This window comes from Anastrepha ludens, chromosome 2, assembly GCF_028408465.1.
Source record: "Anastrepha ludens isolate Willacy chromosome 2, idAnaLude1.1, whole genome shotgun sequence".
In the NCBI taxonomy this organism is placed as follows: domain Eukaryota; kingdom Metazoa; phylum Arthropoda; class Insecta; order Diptera; family Tephritidae; genus Anastrepha; species Anastrepha ludens.
Genome location: NC_071498.1, coordinates 65,973,282 through 65,988,486, shown reverse-complemented (window position 1 = coordinate 65,988,486; position 15,205 = coordinate 65,973,282). Strand labels below are relative to the sequence as shown.

The 15,205-nt window shown below is 38.2% G+C and overlaps 5 protein-coding genes across 6 annotated transcripts; 2 read left to right on the top strand and 3 right to left on the bottom strand.

Moving 5' to 3' along the window:
* Positions 1 to 206: 206 nt before the first annotated feature.
* LOC128871678 (another transcription unit protein) lies at positions 207 to 3,000 on the bottom strand. 2 transcript variants are annotated; one of them, XM_054113621.1, is made up of 4 exons: positions 2,857 to 3,000; positions 2,703 to 2,796; positions 1,803 to 2,643; positions 207 to 1,745 (listed from the first exon to the last, which is right to left on the bottom strand). In XM_054113621.1, the coding sequence occupies exons 1-4, from the start codon at positions 2,885 to 2,887 to the stop codon at positions 387 to 389; spliced, it is 2,325 nt and encodes a 774-aa protein (XP_053969596.1). In that variant the 5' UTR covers positions 2,888 to 3,000; the 3' UTR covers positions 207 to 386. The 2 variants fall into 2 exon arrangements, with proteins under 2 accessions (XP_053969596.1, XP_053969597.1); XM_054113622.1 differs by having other exon boundaries at positions 207 to 1,742.
* A 1,903-nt stretch (positions 3,001 to 4,903) lies between these two features.
* On the top strand, positions 4,904 to 6,436 carry LOC128871676 (histone PARylation factor 1-like). Its single transcript, XM_054113618.1, has one exon. The coding sequence runs from the start codon at positions 5,080 to 5,082 to the stop codon at positions 6,415 to 6,417; it is 1,338 nt and encodes a 445-aa protein (XP_053969593.1). The 5' UTR covers positions 4,904 to 5,079; the 3' UTR covers positions 6,418 to 6,436.
* A 29-nt stretch (positions 6,437 to 6,465) lies between these two features.
* On the bottom strand, positions 6,466 to 7,515 carry LOC128871677 (uncharacterized). Its single transcript, XM_054113619.1, has 3 exons — positions 7,316 to 7,515; positions 6,826 to 7,247; positions 6,466 to 6,763 (listed from the first exon to the last, which is right to left on the bottom strand). The coding sequence occupies exons 1-3, from the start codon at positions 7,420 to 7,422 to the stop codon at positions 6,585 to 6,587; spliced, it is 708 nt and encodes a 235-aa protein (XP_053969594.1). The 5' UTR covers positions 7,423 to 7,515; the 3' UTR covers positions 6,466 to 6,584.
* A 1,913-nt stretch (positions 7,516 to 9,428) lies between these two features.
* Positions 9,429 to 11,553, bottom strand: LOC128871673 (26S proteasome non-ATPase regulatory subunit 12). Its single transcript, XM_054113616.1, has 5 exons — positions 11,402 to 11,553; positions 11,111 to 11,297; positions 10,180 to 11,045; positions 9,968 to 10,124; positions 9,429 to 9,898 (listed from the first exon to the last, which is right to left on the bottom strand). Exons 2-5 carry the CDS (start codon positions 11,276 to 11,278, stop codon positions 9,593 to 9,595), a joined length of 1,497 nt encoding a protein of 498 aa, XP_053969591.1. The 5' UTR covers positions 11,279 to 11,297; positions 11,402 to 11,553; the 3' UTR covers positions 9,429 to 9,592.
* Positions 11,554 to 11,837: 284 nt separating this feature from the next.
* LOC128871675 (histone acetyltransferase type B catalytic subunit) lies at positions 11,838 to 13,567 on the top strand. Its single transcript, XM_054113617.1, has 4 exons — positions 11,838 to 12,128; positions 12,191 to 12,692; positions 12,751 to 13,108; positions 13,178 to 13,567. Exons 1-4 carry the CDS (start codon positions 12,062 to 12,064, stop codon positions 13,469 to 13,471), a joined length of 1,221 nt encoding a protein of 406 aa, XP_053969592.1. The 5' UTR covers positions 11,838 to 12,061; the 3' UTR covers positions 13,472 to 13,567.
* Positions 13,568 to 15,205: the final 1,638 nt, after the last annotated feature.

Below are 15,205 nucleotides of genomic sequence, written 5' to 3'. Positions count from 1 at the left end.
CCTAGTCCTCCACGCAGCTTTCGTGCCAAGCCTTAAGTTCTAAGCAATTAGGTCTTTATGCAACTGAAGTTGCGCATTATTCATGATGACCTCGAGAGCTGAAGTTAGGATTATACACATTACCTCTGAAATGCCAAGCATGCTAAAAAACTACAATATTGAGATGCATCGATGTTATTGCCAATGGCATGAAATCCCCATACATATTTACGCTTCCACTTCTCTTCATTTATTGATATAATTTACATCGAACATGCAATTCAAACATTTTATGAAATGAAACTCAGAACTATATAATAAATGTATGTAAAATGTGGCAATTCTTGCAAATGGTCCCGCAAAATCGATTGCCTTTTATACTGGTGCGTGAATCTTTTTTTTATTGTTTAATCATTTGCCGTATGTTCATCGTTGTCACTGCCACTTCCGCTGCCACTGCCACCGCCTTTTCCGCGATTACTGCCACCACCTTCGTCCCCGCTCCCGCTGCCGCTGCCACTGGCCTCGCTGTCGCTACCGCCGGCACTACCCTTACCACTGCCATGCTCTTCATCCGACTCGCTATCAGAGTCGCGCAGTGCCTTTACCGATTTTGTCTTGTCCATTTTCTTGCTGCGTCGTCCTTCGAAGTCAGAGCCATCATCTTCATCTGACGAATAAATAGCCGAGCCCTTTTGTTCGGACGTTACTGATGGCGTGCCACCACCGCCACCGCCACCACCACCACCACCGCTGCCTTTTTTATACTTATTCTTAATAGCGCTAAGAGAAATAGCATTTTCGTCATCGCTGCCATCATCGTGATGGTACGATGAATTAGCGCCGCCATGGGCATCATGTGCGCCACTTTTCTTTTTCTTTGGCTGTGGCTTCTGCTGAGTACGCATCGCTTGACGCAGTTTTTCTTCCTCTTTTTTGAGATTGTATTTACGATCGGTAGTCGGATCTTTGCCGACTTGAGTGAGAATCTTAATACCGCTGGTTTTTTGTGAACGATCGGCCAATGACATTGTCATTTTCTTATGTGTAAACGATTCCGTCGAGTGTGGTCGGAAAGTCAGCTTGGTGCGGAAAACCGCCTGCCCTTGCAAACCCGTACCTTGACGGATGAACATGTGATTGTGATCACCATGCAATGGTTGGCGATAAACATCGAAAGTTTCGTTGCCCAAATGCAACGTCATGCTACCATCTGACCAGCGCACAAAACGCGCATTCGATTCTTTGATCATGTCACCATTGTTGGCCATATATTCACGCCAACGTATGGTGTTACTTACTTTCAGTTTGATGCGCTGTCGACCTTCTTCGTCCATAGTTTCTTCTTCGTCAATTTCATCTTCGTAAGTTTCGGTATCAAAAGGTCGCGTATCAACTGAAAGGAAATTAGGAAGCTTAACGAAATGTATTTCCTTTCCCAGATCAGTTACGATTCGTGGAATTTCCACATCGATTCGTGTTTCGGGAATAGGTTCTGGTTCGTCCTCTTTTTGTTGTGGTTCCTCAACACGGGCAGGGCTTCTTGAGCGAGACCGCGAAACAGAAGAACGTGATCGAGAGCGTGAATGGGACCCTGAAGCTGAGCGATGTGAACCACTGCGGGAGCTGGATTTTGACTTTGAACGTGAACGCGTTCGTGAGCGACTCTTGCGTGAACCGGTATCCGATTTGGGGCCTTCGTCTTCCGATAAACTGATATCATCGGCATCACCAAAAATATCAGTTGCGTCAATTTTTTGTGACTGCTGGAAATATTAATGAATTCAAAGAAACGAATAGTTAAGTAATAATTAAACAAAAACCTCTTCATTTTCGCTATCCGTATCGATGATTCGTGCCTTTTTTGCCCTTACAGCGGCTGTCGCATCGCCTTCTTCCCCACTACCTCGTTTACGTTGAGCACCTTCAGACTCGGATCCACTAGATGCAGACGCTTTACGCTTCTTCCTTTGCCGTGCACCAAAATCACTTCCTGATTCAGATCCGCTTGCCGACTTTCCAGATTTGCGCGATACCGGTGTACCTGATCTCGAGCGTGAGCCAGAATGCGATCGCGATCCTGAACGTGACCTTGTGCCACTCCGAGAACGAGAACGCGATCGAGACCCTGATCCAGAGCGTGAAGAGCCTCCAGATTTTGAACGTGGTGTGCCGGAGCGTGAGCGGTGACTTTGACTACGAGAACGCGAACGGGAACGTGAATTAGCACGATCATCTATTTGCAAGTTAGGCGATTGTGAACGGGTATCTTCATCGTTGGGTGTTTGGTTGGCTGGTGTAGTTGCATTGCGTTTGGGAGACGACTCTTGAGCAACAGACGATTGCTCATGGGTAGCAACGGGCGTATGTTCACGGCTTGCTGCCGGTGATTGTTCTCGACTTCTAACAATTGATTGTTCACGGCTAACTGCTGTTGAATGTTCACGATTTCCAGCGGGGCTGTGTTCTCGACTGACAATTGGTGTTGCAGAATGTCGGCTATGCACAGAACCCGAGGGCCTGCTATGTGGTGAACCAGATTGAGAACGTGTGCCGGAACGTGATCCGGAGTTGCTGCGAGATGCCGAACTAGAAGATGAACGTGACCGAGAACGTGACTTGCGATCGCTACCACTACCCTCTGATGCTCGACTATGCGGTGTACTGCAAATAATTGGAACAAATTAAGGAACATAAAAGTTAATTAATCCGATTACTATTACCCGGGTTCAGGATCATGGTTTTCTAATGTGTAACCCGGCGTTGGTGCAATCTGAGGCGACGGAGTTGGGCTGTGACTGACTTCAGATTCAGAACCTGTTATTTGTGTAAAACAGTTATTTAATAACTTTACAAATTCTTATATTTTTTACTCACCGCTACCATCGACGGAATCATCGCGAACCATTTTACAATGTACAATTATGTATTTAACAAATAATAATAAACGCGACACAGTTAGTGATGAAACGACAGCAAAAATAAATACTCGATACTCTTCTCTCTAAAACCATGCATTGCGCTTAGCAAGTTAAGGTGACCAACATTTAAAAATATCAATGCAGAACATTGTCGTCTCTTTTATGAAATTTTTTACAAAATCAGGATTTTTGTTTTGTTTTTGTAAATATCAGGTCAATCCATAAGTTCGTGCGTATTTTACCCATAATTTCACTTTTGTACGATTTTTGCATACAAAAAACTATTCGCGGAATATAACGGAACTATTTATATTTTCTTTGATATATTGTGCATTCAAGAACTGATTTTAATTGCGGATAGAAGCACGTGTTGTTAAAAAATAGAATGGAATCTTCGAATGCGTATAAGAGGCATATTTTGAATTTTTTTTATAAAAGTGGTAAAAATGCAACATCTGCTGCTGCAGAAATAAACACTGTTCACAGAGAGGATACCGTGAGTGTAAGGACTGCGCAAAAGTGGTTTTCAAAATTCCGAAGTGGTAACTGCGACGTAGAGGATGCCCCGCGCGCTGGTCGTCCTGAAGTCTTTAACTCCGACGCCTTGCTCGAACTCGTGGAAGTTGAGCCAAATTTGACAGTCGATATGATAGCTCAGAGATTAAATTCATCGCATGGAGCGGTTCACAGGCACCTGGGTTCCGCATAGACTTTCCGTCACCAACCTTCAGCAAGAGTGAATGTGTGTTCTCAACTGCTGCAACAGCTTGAAAATGAAAGGGAATTACAAATTTGCCTAAACATTGGGAAGACATTGTAAATAATAGAGGAAAATATATTATTGATTAATAAATACTTTAAACATATTTTTTATTAGTTTTAAAACCACCAAAAAACGCACGAACTTATGGACTGACCTGATATTCTTGCAAACACAAAAACGAAGTAATTAACATAGCGCCAATGACTTCACTTTTAAAGAGGATTAAAACAAATTGTATTTCCTTTAGCGAAGTACGAATTTTTAGATTTTTAAAATATAAAATAGAACAGCCAACGTTTTGTGCGTAATTTTATATTCTTACGGTAAGTAAATTGCTGTTCCATTCGTATTTCACGTCCCAATTACCATTTGAATTAGTTAGGTGATTCGACGTACACAATTTTAGGACGGAATTAAACAATTTATAAGTAATTCAATCTCAATTATCTCGCGTATTATGAACAAATTGTTATCTTCCCTAAGTTTATCGGAAATTTATCCTTTTTACACAACGTTTTTGGTGTTTTTGTAGCTGCATGAGAACTATCAATATCAATAACTCTGTTTTGTCATCAAACGATTCCTTAACGCCAGAACAACGGTTTCAAGTCAGAGAAATTTACCTTGAAAAAAAAAAAATCTGTTCGCTAAGTTCATAGAGCATCAGCGGCTTCATCGACCCTTATTTCTTTCGAAATGAGGAAGGAGCTGCCGTTATGGTGAATGGCGAGCGTTATTGCGCCATGTTAACTGAATTTTTTTTTTTGCCAAAAATTAATTAGCTAAACATCGACGACATTTGGTTCCAAGAAGACGGCGCAACTTGCCATATAGCGCATATACCAATCGATTATTCAAACCACCCTTGACGTCGTACGGCCAGGGTTATTACAAAAAGTAGTCAAAAAAAAAGAACTAATAGCTGCAGTGGACATGTGCTGGATATAATATGCACAAAATCAATGCCATGAAATTATCTACCAAATTATAAAAAAAAAATTAATTCCAACAATATTTCTGTTTAAACTCCCAAGCCCTTAAAAAATCACCCATAACAACATATATTCAAATTAAATTCATATACACATACACGCAGGGTTGCTTGTAAACAAAAAACGAAAACCAAATTCTGAAATCATGACATGATTCTGTTAAATTCATTGAGAGTGAGTTCGCAACCTTCTATATTCTCTCATCCATTGAGTGAAGACTACCGGTAATAAAATTTAGTCAACAATTTTGATTTTCATCGTAAAGAACTAATATTGCTTGGCGTGTAATCGATTAATCGTTTTTTGTTTTTATCAAGAAAGCGTTTGCAGTCGCAGGTAAACAAGGAAATATAATAACAGAAACAGTATTTGACAAATCACGCTAAGTAAAGAATTTTGCTTAATACCAAAAGTGTTTATTAAAATGCCTAAAGACGATTGCAAATATTGGGAGAAATGTTATCAGAAAAATGCAGCGCATTTGGAAAAGTATAACCATCCAACAAAGAAAGTTCACGAAGAAAAAGAGGAGCTAAAACGGAAAATACCATCCGTGGAGACTAAGCAGCAGCCAAGGGATGATGAAATCAAAGATAAACCTCACACAGAAACCCCGACTACTGCTGGTAACAGTAGTTCCGATGAACGCAGAGAAATTGATACAACTGATTTGCGTGCTGAAGCGCTTGGTAACATTGCGGGCAAAAACTACATGGAAATACTTGCCAAGCGCATAAAATTCTCAGTTCAGGCGGAATACGACGAATTATTACGTAGCAATGAGTTCATACGACACAAATTCCTCGTGGAAATGCCGCTGGACTTTTACGCCTTTTGGAAATTTGCTTGCAGCTTAAAAAGTGGTGGCACTGGTGAGGAAGTTTTGCAATATTTTGAGAAACAATTCCAACTGCAGTTGGTAGGAGCTTTTGAATTTCTTGCTGGACGCTTCCATAAAGCTACAATTCGTGAACCAGGTGACTACTTGCGGCACTGGCGATTCTTCTACGACCCACCTGAATTTCAAACAATTTTTGTACGTCGGGATACTGGAATCCATTATGGTTATTGGCGCGATTCGCCACAAGAACATGATAGCCTTTTGTTGGCACGTAACGATGCTGCAAAAGGTTGCAAGTTTGAATTTATAGCTGGCAACACATTTGATGCATTTTTACACTATCTCGAGAAAGATTTCACCAACACACCTTTCACGGGAGCACTGGTGGCAAGCACGCGTAAGGCGCTACAAAATTTTATTAGCGCAAATGAAATTAAATTAGAGACACTCGAACCCTTACGCAAACGACGTAGTGCTAAAGTGGTTGCTAAAACTCTCCATGAAGCTGGGATAGTAGTACCGTATGACGGCAAAACCGAAGTCGGTTATAGGCCACTGATTATATCGGATGCAGAGCTGAAGAAAATATTGAATTTTTTCGTAAAGGCAGGCGCTTCTGATGATGGTGGTGACAACGAGGATATTAAAGCGGCAGTAATCGAGAAGTTGCAGCCAGTGGCCACTGCCGCCAACATAGCAATGGACGAATGTGATTTTGGCACCGCTCTTGAATTAGGCATTGACTTATTTTGTAGTGGGCGACGTGAACTACATTCGTTGGTACAATCTTTACTAGTGCCGGCGTATTCACTACTATGTCGACCACAATTCATTGCTATCTCAAAAGCTCACATTGAGCTACGAAGCAAGTCACATAAACTTAGCATATTTGAAATAAACCAGAATAAAGTGGGTGAATGAAAACATAGCCTAACTGTTATTTGCTATAAAAATAAAGTATGACTGAAGTATTTTTCACACTTCCCTGGACCTCATTTATTTCCATTAGCCCTTATTTTAACACAAATATACAATTTAAAAATGTGACGCAATTCTCTATTGTACAGATCTACGGAGCTATTTTTATGTTATATATACAGATGTGAAGATTCCTTATAAACAGGTTTGTATGTTTCGCTGCAATTTACACCCAGTTCCTGCAGCAATTTGAGTATGGGTTTCGCTCCCAATGTATCCAGCGAGACATTATCAGTGTAGGCGACGTAGGCTGATACTGGCAGTTTTTCGTTATGACGCCAGCAAGCAACTATGTATTTAAATGGTTTTATAAATCTTCCACATTAAATTTGAAAAAAAAAGACTACTTACTTCCCGCTGCCACGCCAGCTACAAAATTAGGTGCCTCCAGTTCTTCTACCTGCGACATTTTAGAATTTATGCCGCGCAATAATGTAATCTCGTCACGAATTTTTAGCAAATTCTCACTCTGATATTCAATTTTTGATTTCACAGTTAATGTTATCACTGTTTCAGCTTGTTTCGCATACGGGAGGAGCAACTCAGTAACTTCACCACTATTTGTTAGATCTTCTTGCAATAGCGCAATTAATAATTCCTTATCGTTAATATAATGCAATGAGGAGTTTGCAGATGGTAGTTTACAGATTTTCCGTGCGTCCTGCAACAACGATGCTTCCACGAAATCTGACACATCGGCTCCCTCGATTAGCAGAAACATTTTACTGGACAAAGGTTCTGCTGTTTCGTTCGGTTCATATAAAAGTTCGAGCCTGCAATAGTAAAGTCGGTTACTCTAATACGCTGTTTTAAAGGGACTGAATTAACAATCTCAATTCACTTCTTTATTTCCTTATCCTTTTGTAGTGGCTCGTCCTCATCACAGTCATCCCAGAAAGCACGTGAAGATGGGATATTTAGTTCACCAAAACCCATTGGACAGCTCATTTCAAAGATTTCGATTTTCGAAGATTTTGGTAGCAATTATATGTTTACAGGTGGAACTGTGATTTTCGCTTGTCATCTAACTCAGCAAGGAGTGCGTTCAGTAAAAAATATGGCGAATCTATACAATTCGCCTTGGTACGAAAATTTTAATCAAAACAGTGGTGCCACAAATTGACAAAAAATTACCTCAAAAAGGTACTAGTTCTCCTATTTATTTTATTCTCTTTTGGGACTTTGGTTTTTTTTGACACTTTAACGCACGAATATAAAAATAAGGAACATTTATATAATTAGTGTACATATATGTTCATATTTGTTTATAACGAAAAAACTCTCGGTCTGATATTTGGAAATTCATACTTATCATTAAAGAGTATATATTGTGTAAAATTTCATACCACAGTTTATCAATGGGAATATTTTTCAAATTATCTATATAAAATTAATATTTGCAATCTCAAGAGATATTAATTTAACAAAAAGATTGAATTTCCTTGTAATTAAATGTATTTTAGCATTCGAGCTTCTTAAAACGTCGAACACCCAGCTTCTGCTCACTGAGCTGGGTATGATTTGAGGGATGCCTATAAATAAGTTACAATTATACATATAAGCAAAAAAACTGTATCAAACAATAATTTACAGACCACTGTCACATAATTTAAGGTTTTAATATGAGATATCACGGGTATTATCATACCTCAAAAAAAGGTCACAAATGAACTATTTCTCAAATATTTCAAATAGGCCAGTTCAGTGCTCAGTAACAAAAAAAAAACCTACATGTTTGTACACCTTATCGTTTTAAATTTGTTTACCGGAGCATTTTCCGAAAATTTTGTTGTGAATTCATTCAACTATTTATGTTAGTCAGAGGGTTTTTAATTATTATGGCTATTGATGAAATTCAATATATATCGAAAATTTTGTTAAAAGGACCAACGATATTATCGGCTACTTTTCTCCACACAAAATTTCTACAACTTGTGTAGGAGGGTTTTATAAATTTGTTCAGATAACGGTTGTGTGTAACTGCATAAAGGAATCGAGATAAATATATACATATATTTACGAATGATGAGAGTACAAAATTTATTATATTTCATTGAAACTTGGTACATAGATTACTCTTTTGTCTTGGGCGAAATTGCCCAGTAATCACACGACCTTCCATATAACGGTAGTTTTCAAAAAAGGAAACGTGGTATCTCTGATATAAGTAAAGCAAAATTACTCACAACTGGCAGAGAACGTGCCAGCAGAGAACGTTCTCTGGAACCTATAGAAGAGATTGAGGAAATCTATCAAATTACGGGGGTTGCTATTTATATTTCGAGCTGCGGACGCTTGTAGTGGAGTCAGACGTCATCTGAAGGATCGATTGGAAAGTTTGACATATTTTATCATAAAACCAGGCAGAACGTTTTGATATGTGAGCCATACAATTGTTGCTTACAGGAAATGGCTATCTTTAAAAATGGATATCTGCAAAAAATTGGTATTAAACCATGAACAATTTCGTGCGATCATTTGTCACAATTTTTGACGAATTTTTTCACAAGCACAATGGCCACCTGTTTTTTGAGCATTAATAATCATGTGACTACCAAGCAAAGTTAAACGGTCAATTCTGAATGATATAGAACTATCCTTCACCAAAATCGCATTGTCTCCCAACTGTCATATCGGCGCTGCCAAAAGGATTTTTGACCGATCAAAACATCGAATTGATGGCCTATTCACCGTACCCAATGACTACTTTTTGCTCCTTCCCATTATGAGGAATAAAAACGCATGCTTAAGAGTTGTCTCAATCAGATTAGACGAAATGATTTGGAAATTGGCCTAAACGAATACAAGTGTATTGATTATCATTGGGAATATTTTCAAAAATAGTAAAACCGTTCCATGCCCATTTTTCTTTTGTTAGACGAAATATATATGTAGATATCGACCCTTATTTATTTAATACATCGGGCGATACAATAGTAAAAGATAACAAACTATTTGTTTCTAAGCTGGCGTACATTTTTTATTTCGCTTTAACTGCCTAATTTCAAGTGTTCATACTTCAATCTTTGTTTTAGGCATTCGAATTTGAAATTGAATTGAAAATTAAATCAGCTTAGCGTACATTACGTTAAAAAAGTATTCTATTTTTGCAGATGATCTATTCTTCTACAGCAATTCCAATAGCGGAATGAATGCACTCTTCCTTATTGATAAGATGACAAGTCTTGTTCACCAGTGACATCAGTTGATTCACGTCGTTCGCCCAGTTATTCAGTATATCGGAGGCGCTCTTCTTTGTGGTGAAGTAAACAATTCCTACTGGTCGATCAATTTTAACGCGTATGGTATCGCTATTCGCCAACTTTGAAAGATATTCTTCACACCGGTTTGACGGTAAGTTGAGTAATTCACTCATGCGTTGAAGGTGAATGCGAGAATAGTACATAGCGATTATACGAATATTCTATTTAGATAAATAAAGTTATTTCAGCAAACTAAATTAAGAATAAAGAAAACTTTTAGAGCTGCTTACATGTTCTATTAGTCGATCCTTTAGCTCAGCAATGCATTTGCGTCCATGCTTTGTGCTTTCTTTAAACATATCATTCTCGGCTAGCACGGTACCAAAATCAACATTGAATGTGTCAAAACTTATAAGCTCTTTCGACATGAATAAACGTAGTATTTCACTGAAACAAAAATACATTATTATTTTACCCTTAAATATATTGTTTAATTACCAACCGGTAAGCGGGTATGCCTTCAAGTTTCTTATTTTTCGACAAATGTGCCATCATATCACTCTGTTCGTTGTCATACGGCGCTAATACGCAGTATAACACAGCACAAATCAGTTTTTCCTTTTGCTCCTTTTCTTGTTCTGGAGTCAATTCGACAGATGACAAAGCGGCGGCTGCCACAGCAGCTGCCTTGATTTCATCTTCACGCTTCTTTTTATCTTCTTCACTCAATTTTTTTTTCTCCTCTTCAGTCAACTCTGCTACTGCGGGTGCTGGACGTGCTGGTTCAGCGATTGCTTGATAGTGACGCGAGGTTTTCAAGAACGAACTATCTCGGTCCAACCGAATCATTAAGTTGTAGAATTTCAACTTTAGGTCGTGCTGTATTGGGTCATCGAAGAATTTTATGCTTATCTTCTTGGCAATGATTTGCGTGGAAACGAAATCTTCTTTTAGTAGACAAAGCCGCATTTGCTCTAAAATCAATTCAACCTTCTCCCGCTTATCCATTGAACCGTATGTTTCTACTTGTAGTTCTTCCATTACAGCGGCAGCCCCTGCAATATCACCATCGGCCTCTTTGATGTCAGCTAAGATTTTTGTTAAACGGGCGCGCTCAATTTCTACATATATTTTGCCTTCTGTGACTGTGCGCAGCGTATCAATCAGTTTTAATTTGGTGGCCTTATCAGGTGTTTTTTCAACGTAAGTGCAGCACTCCTGAATCATCTTTGAAACAGCTTGCTTTAGCTGCGAGCGGCGACGCGCTAGCAATGAAACGTATTCATTCAAAGCATTCCAGTTTTGAGCGTCGAAACAAATCTGGCATATTGCGACAAGAACTCGCGAGCAAGATACCATATCGGCGCCCTGATTAAATAAGTTAAATATATTCTTTAGTCAGCCGAATAAAGCTATCCAATAAGTTTACTTACCAAACGCGTTTGCTTTTCAAGTTGCAACAGTATCTCGATGGCATCATGAAAAGCTTCAGGATTCTTCCTGGCCATATCTTTAGCTAATGGAATTTTCTCATCACAGGCAGGTGAATAATCAACCTCCATTTTGGTGATGCGACCTCCTTCGAACAAATAATTATCCATTTTGTATGCTCTCCTTCAACTAAAAAATTACCCCAAAGCAGATTATGCGGGTGAATGTGGAGAAATAAAGCGTTATTTTACTACATGTTTAAATATGAGAACAATGTTTATTGTTGAAGTTACCGTGCAGAAAGGATTGTTTTATATGTTTATCTTCACGTATCACACTATCTTGAACTATAGCAATTTGAATTGTAGAAAAACAATGCGAAATGCGGCTGTAAGTAGACTTGGGATAATTCTGCTTACTAATCATGTAAATTGGCTGCGGTTGTAGAATTTACCAATTGTCAATATGACTTGAAGCAGGGTGTGGTAAAATGCGAAAAGAAAAAAAAAATATGAAAAAATGGTGTTGCGGCAAGCCGGTCAATTGATTAAAATATGAAAATGAACAAATTGGTGCAATTTAAAAGCTATTTTTGTTGATATGTATTATTAAAATAATAATGCTTGCTAACTATTTATACCATTATATAGAAATTTAAAACAAATTAGTGTTTTAAATTCTACTGTTTGACATTCGAATACTCTACGGACACGAAACACAGCCTTGTCAAATGCCAAAATCAACTGTCAATAGTTTGCTGGTCGCATTTTGCGCCTGAAATTTTGTATCGAATTTATTTTCATTTTATTCCATTTTTTGGCAAAACTTAAAAGATAACCGTAATTAAATAGAAATAATACCAGACAGTAATAACTGCAGAGTTCGAAATACTTGGTGATTAGTGTTCTGGAAATTATTAGTATCTCTAGAAGCAGTCATTAGCAGTTGAAGATATGGCGAATCTACACGATTTTGAGGAACTGGTGTCGGATGCACTTGAAGTTGTGGAATTTAAATTAAGTGAGTGTTATTTGAAACGTTAATTATAATGCTAGTATGAAAATATCATTTACACTTTTCAGTACGCCGCAAGCAGGATATAGAGGATGATAGTTTAACATTCCATCCCTTGATGGCACATCAACTTTTTGGGGAAACGGAGAGCATATTTGGTTATAGAGATTTACATGTGCGTATATTATACACAGCCGGACCACTCCACATTTATATTGGTGTCGAATATAGTAGTCGAGTTGATGAAATATCCAAAGGAGACATAAGTGCCGACAGTGTCGTGAGAACTATTGCTGAAAAATTGCCCGATGGCTGTTTCTTCATCAATATGGATGAGTTTCTGAAAACACTTGATAAAGCAGACAAATTTCAACCTTTTGGTGAAAAGTTGTCGGAACTCAAAGTAACTGATGCGCAAGGCAAGAAGCGATTGTTCGAAATATATCTCTGTAATTATAAGGTGCCGTCGTTCTTAAAATTTTTCGGCCGCTTACAAACTTTTATACTTTGGTTTGTTGATGCGGCTTCCTACATTGATGTAGATGATGCCCAGTGGAGTTTTTTCGTATGGTATGTAACCGCAGCAGTATATATTTAGTTTAATACATGAATGTTCTTTTCACGATAGCTATGAAAAGTATAAAAATGATAATAGCAACTATCAATACGCAACCGTTGGCTACACCACTGTATACGAATACTACGCCTATCCGCAGCATATACGGCCACGCATTAGCCAGGTGCTAGTTCTACCACCATTCCAAAAACTAGGCATTGGCACAAAATTCATAGAAACCATATATAAGCATTACCAGCCACAAAAAAATGTCATCGATATGACAGTTGAAGACCCATCTGACGATTTTCAGCGATTACGCAATTTCGTAGATGCGCGTTTATGTATGGGGTTAAAAAGTTTCGCAAGAGATGTCATTAAGAAAGGTTTCAATAAGGAAATGGTGCGGGAAGCACGTGAATCACTTAAGGTATATAACTCGATAATTTCAATTTGAAATGAAATGTTAGTTAAAATTTGTTGCTTACTTTTTCCTCAGTTGAATCCTCGTCAGTGCCGCCGCGTCTATGAAATACTGCGTTTCTTTTATACAAACTGTCTCGATAAAGATGATTATCATGCCTATCGTTTGGATGTGAAGCGACGTTTAAATGCTGTACATTACAAGCAGTTGAATGACATTAAGAAAATGGAAAAGGCAAAAGTGGATACAGAATGGTTGAGAGCGCGCTTACCCACACAAAGTCAGCGCATCGAACAATTGCGAAACGAGTATGAGCAAGTAGAAAATGAATATAAAGAAATTGTTAAAAAGCTACGTACGGTTTGCTAATAATGTTATCGCTCATCATTCATTTTATTGATCAGCATGTCCTTTTGTTTACGAATTAATTTCTTTATGTAATAAATTTTAAATTAAATTTTAAAAGTAATACTTTTATTAATTTGTTTATGTTATAACGGGAATATACAGGGGTATTTTTTGAAATATGTTATGCTAATTCCCCATAATATACAACTGTTTGAAGCAATAGCAGTGGCGTATGCCCAAAAATAGCTAAATTTCTTTTTTAAGTTTAAATAACTGCTAATAAATATTTTTAATCACCAGTGGTAGCTTAAATATCGTATTTTCTGAGCTGGTTGTTATATTCAAAAAGTGCTCAAAAATACAGTGAAGGGTAGTTGTGGCATTTGGGCGCATTTGAAGGAAATTCAGATTTTTGTTTAAATATTTTTAGTTCCATATACATTTTTTTACAAAACCTTGCAAAAATTAAACAGATCTTTTTGCGAGAAAAGGGTCGCGCTAAACATTTTCCGGGTGAAAAACGAAATCCTATTAAGAAATTTCTAAAACTTTCAAGTTTATTCCAAATTTGCTCGACTTTTCAGTGAAAAAGTTTGATAAAAGCAAACCAATGGAGACAATTGAAGTGTTTAGAGGCAAGAGCTGGGAGAAGTACTGGGTTTGGCGCGTCAAAATTCCTTTTGTACCATCAAAAAGAATAGGGATGATCTATGTAAGTCTTGATGTAGATTCTTCAACAATCAGAAACAAACTCATTGAAGCTAAATTTTACGAGTAAAACCCAGGAAAGGTACTTATGCTGGATTCACGTCATGTACAGGCCAGAATAAAATTTGCTGAAGAGTACCTGCATTAGCCAGTTCAGAAATGGTGGAACAACTTGTGGTTGTTATTACTTTACTGAGTTCCAAAGGAAGCAAACAATTTGTGGAAAGGCCGAATAATGTTTCTTGTAACCCTAAATATGACACCAGAGCAGTAAAAGAGGAACAGTATATTGGAAAAAAATCAAGGATGCCAAGTTCTACTTGAACGCAGTGGAGTCAGCCATGTATAGTACGACAACGACCAGGAAGTTGTCAAAAAATTCGTTTCAAAAGGGGTTGAGCTCATAGGCTGATAGGCTCAGTCATCTCACCTCAATCTCATTGCAATCTTCTCGATGAATGTCAAAGAAGTTGTAGGCAAAGAGAGACCCACAAATATCAAGGAGCACTCGAAGACTGTTAGAAAAGAAGGTCGCGAAATTTAGGTGTTTGGTGGTCTCTATTTCTATATCTAGTAGGTGCACAGCAGTACTCGCCAACAAGGCGAGCTGAATCAAGTTATTTAATGAATTAATACCTTTCAGATTTATTTTTGATTTTATATGGGTAGACCTCATGAAGTCGTCAATCCACAGTTGAATCGATGCGGAATTGACATCTAGAAAGAGTTGGGGGCCTAGTGGCATACTTGCAGAGCCTTCATTTGCCAATTCTAAGACTAACTTGTGTGTGTTGTTATCCTGTTAATAGGTTCTCTGGACTTAACCATAGATCTCTATCTGGGATCAAAACATCATACTTCCTACCGAAGCTAATTACAGGCACCCGATTGTCCACCGGAATCGAGAACAGTGTGCACCGCTCCGACAACTGGTGGTATATCTGACAGTGGCCAGTGCTTACTTCATTTCCCCAGACTCCGTTTAACTTGAGCCTGTACGTCGCCTTCATTGCTTTCTTTCGAATTTGAAGATCTAGAGGTTGCGAG

Excerpts from the sequence above, each read along its gene's own strand:
- LOC128871673 (XM_054113616.1), bottom strand. The coding sequence starts at position 11,278 with ATGGATAATTATTTGTTCGAAGGAGGTCGCATCACCAAAATGGAGGTT. Across the intron at positions 11,046-11,110 it reads TTGAAAAGCAAACGCGTTTG|GGCGCCGATATGGTATCTTG; the intron begins GTAAGTAAACTT and ends TTATTTAATCAG. Across the intron at positions 10,125-10,179 it reads GAAGGCATACCCGCTTACCG|TGAAATACTACGTTTATTCA; the intron begins GTTGGTAATTAA and ends TTTTTGTTTCAG.
- LOC128871678 (XM_054113621.1), bottom strand. The coding sequence starts at position 2,887 with ATGGTTCGCGATGATTCCGTCGATGGTAGCG. Across the intron at positions 2,797-2,856 it reads TGATTCCGTCGATGGTAGCG|GTTCTGAATCTGAAGTCAGT; the intron begins GTGAGTAAAAAA and ends CACAAATAACAG. Across the intron at positions 1,746-1,802 it reads CGGATAGCGAAAATGAAGAG|CAGTCACAAAAAATTGACGC; the intron begins GTTTTTGTTTAA and ends TAATATTTCCAG.
- LOC128871677 (XM_054113619.1), bottom strand. The coding sequence starts at position 7,422 with ATGAGCTGTCCAATGGGTTTTGGTGAACTAAATATCCCATCTTCACGT. Across the intron at positions 7,248-7,315 it reads AAGGATAAGGAAATAAAGAA|GCTCGAACTTTTATATGAAC; the intron begins GTGAATTGAGAT and ends TTACTATTGCAG. Across the intron at positions 6,764-6,825 it reads AGCTGGCGTGGCAGCGGGAA|TTGCTTGCTGGCGTCATAAC; the intron begins GTAAGTAGTCTT and ends TTAAATACATAG.
- LOC128871676 (XM_054113618.1), top strand. The coding sequence starts at position 5,080 with ATGCCTAAAGACGATTGCAAATATTGGGAGAAATGTTATCAGAAAAAT.
- LOC128871675 (XM_054113617.1), top strand. The coding sequence starts at position 12,062 with ATGGCGAATCTACACGATTTTGAGGAACTGGTGTCGGATGCACTTGAA. Across the intron at positions 12,129-12,190 it reads AGTTGTGGAATTTAAATTAA|TACGCCGCAAGCAGGATATA; the intron begins GTGAGTGTTATT and ends TACACTTTTCAG. Across the intron at positions 12,693-12,750 it reads CAGTGGAGTTTTTTCGTATG|CTATGAAAAGTATAAAAATG; the intron begins GTATGTAACCGC and ends TTTTCACGATAG.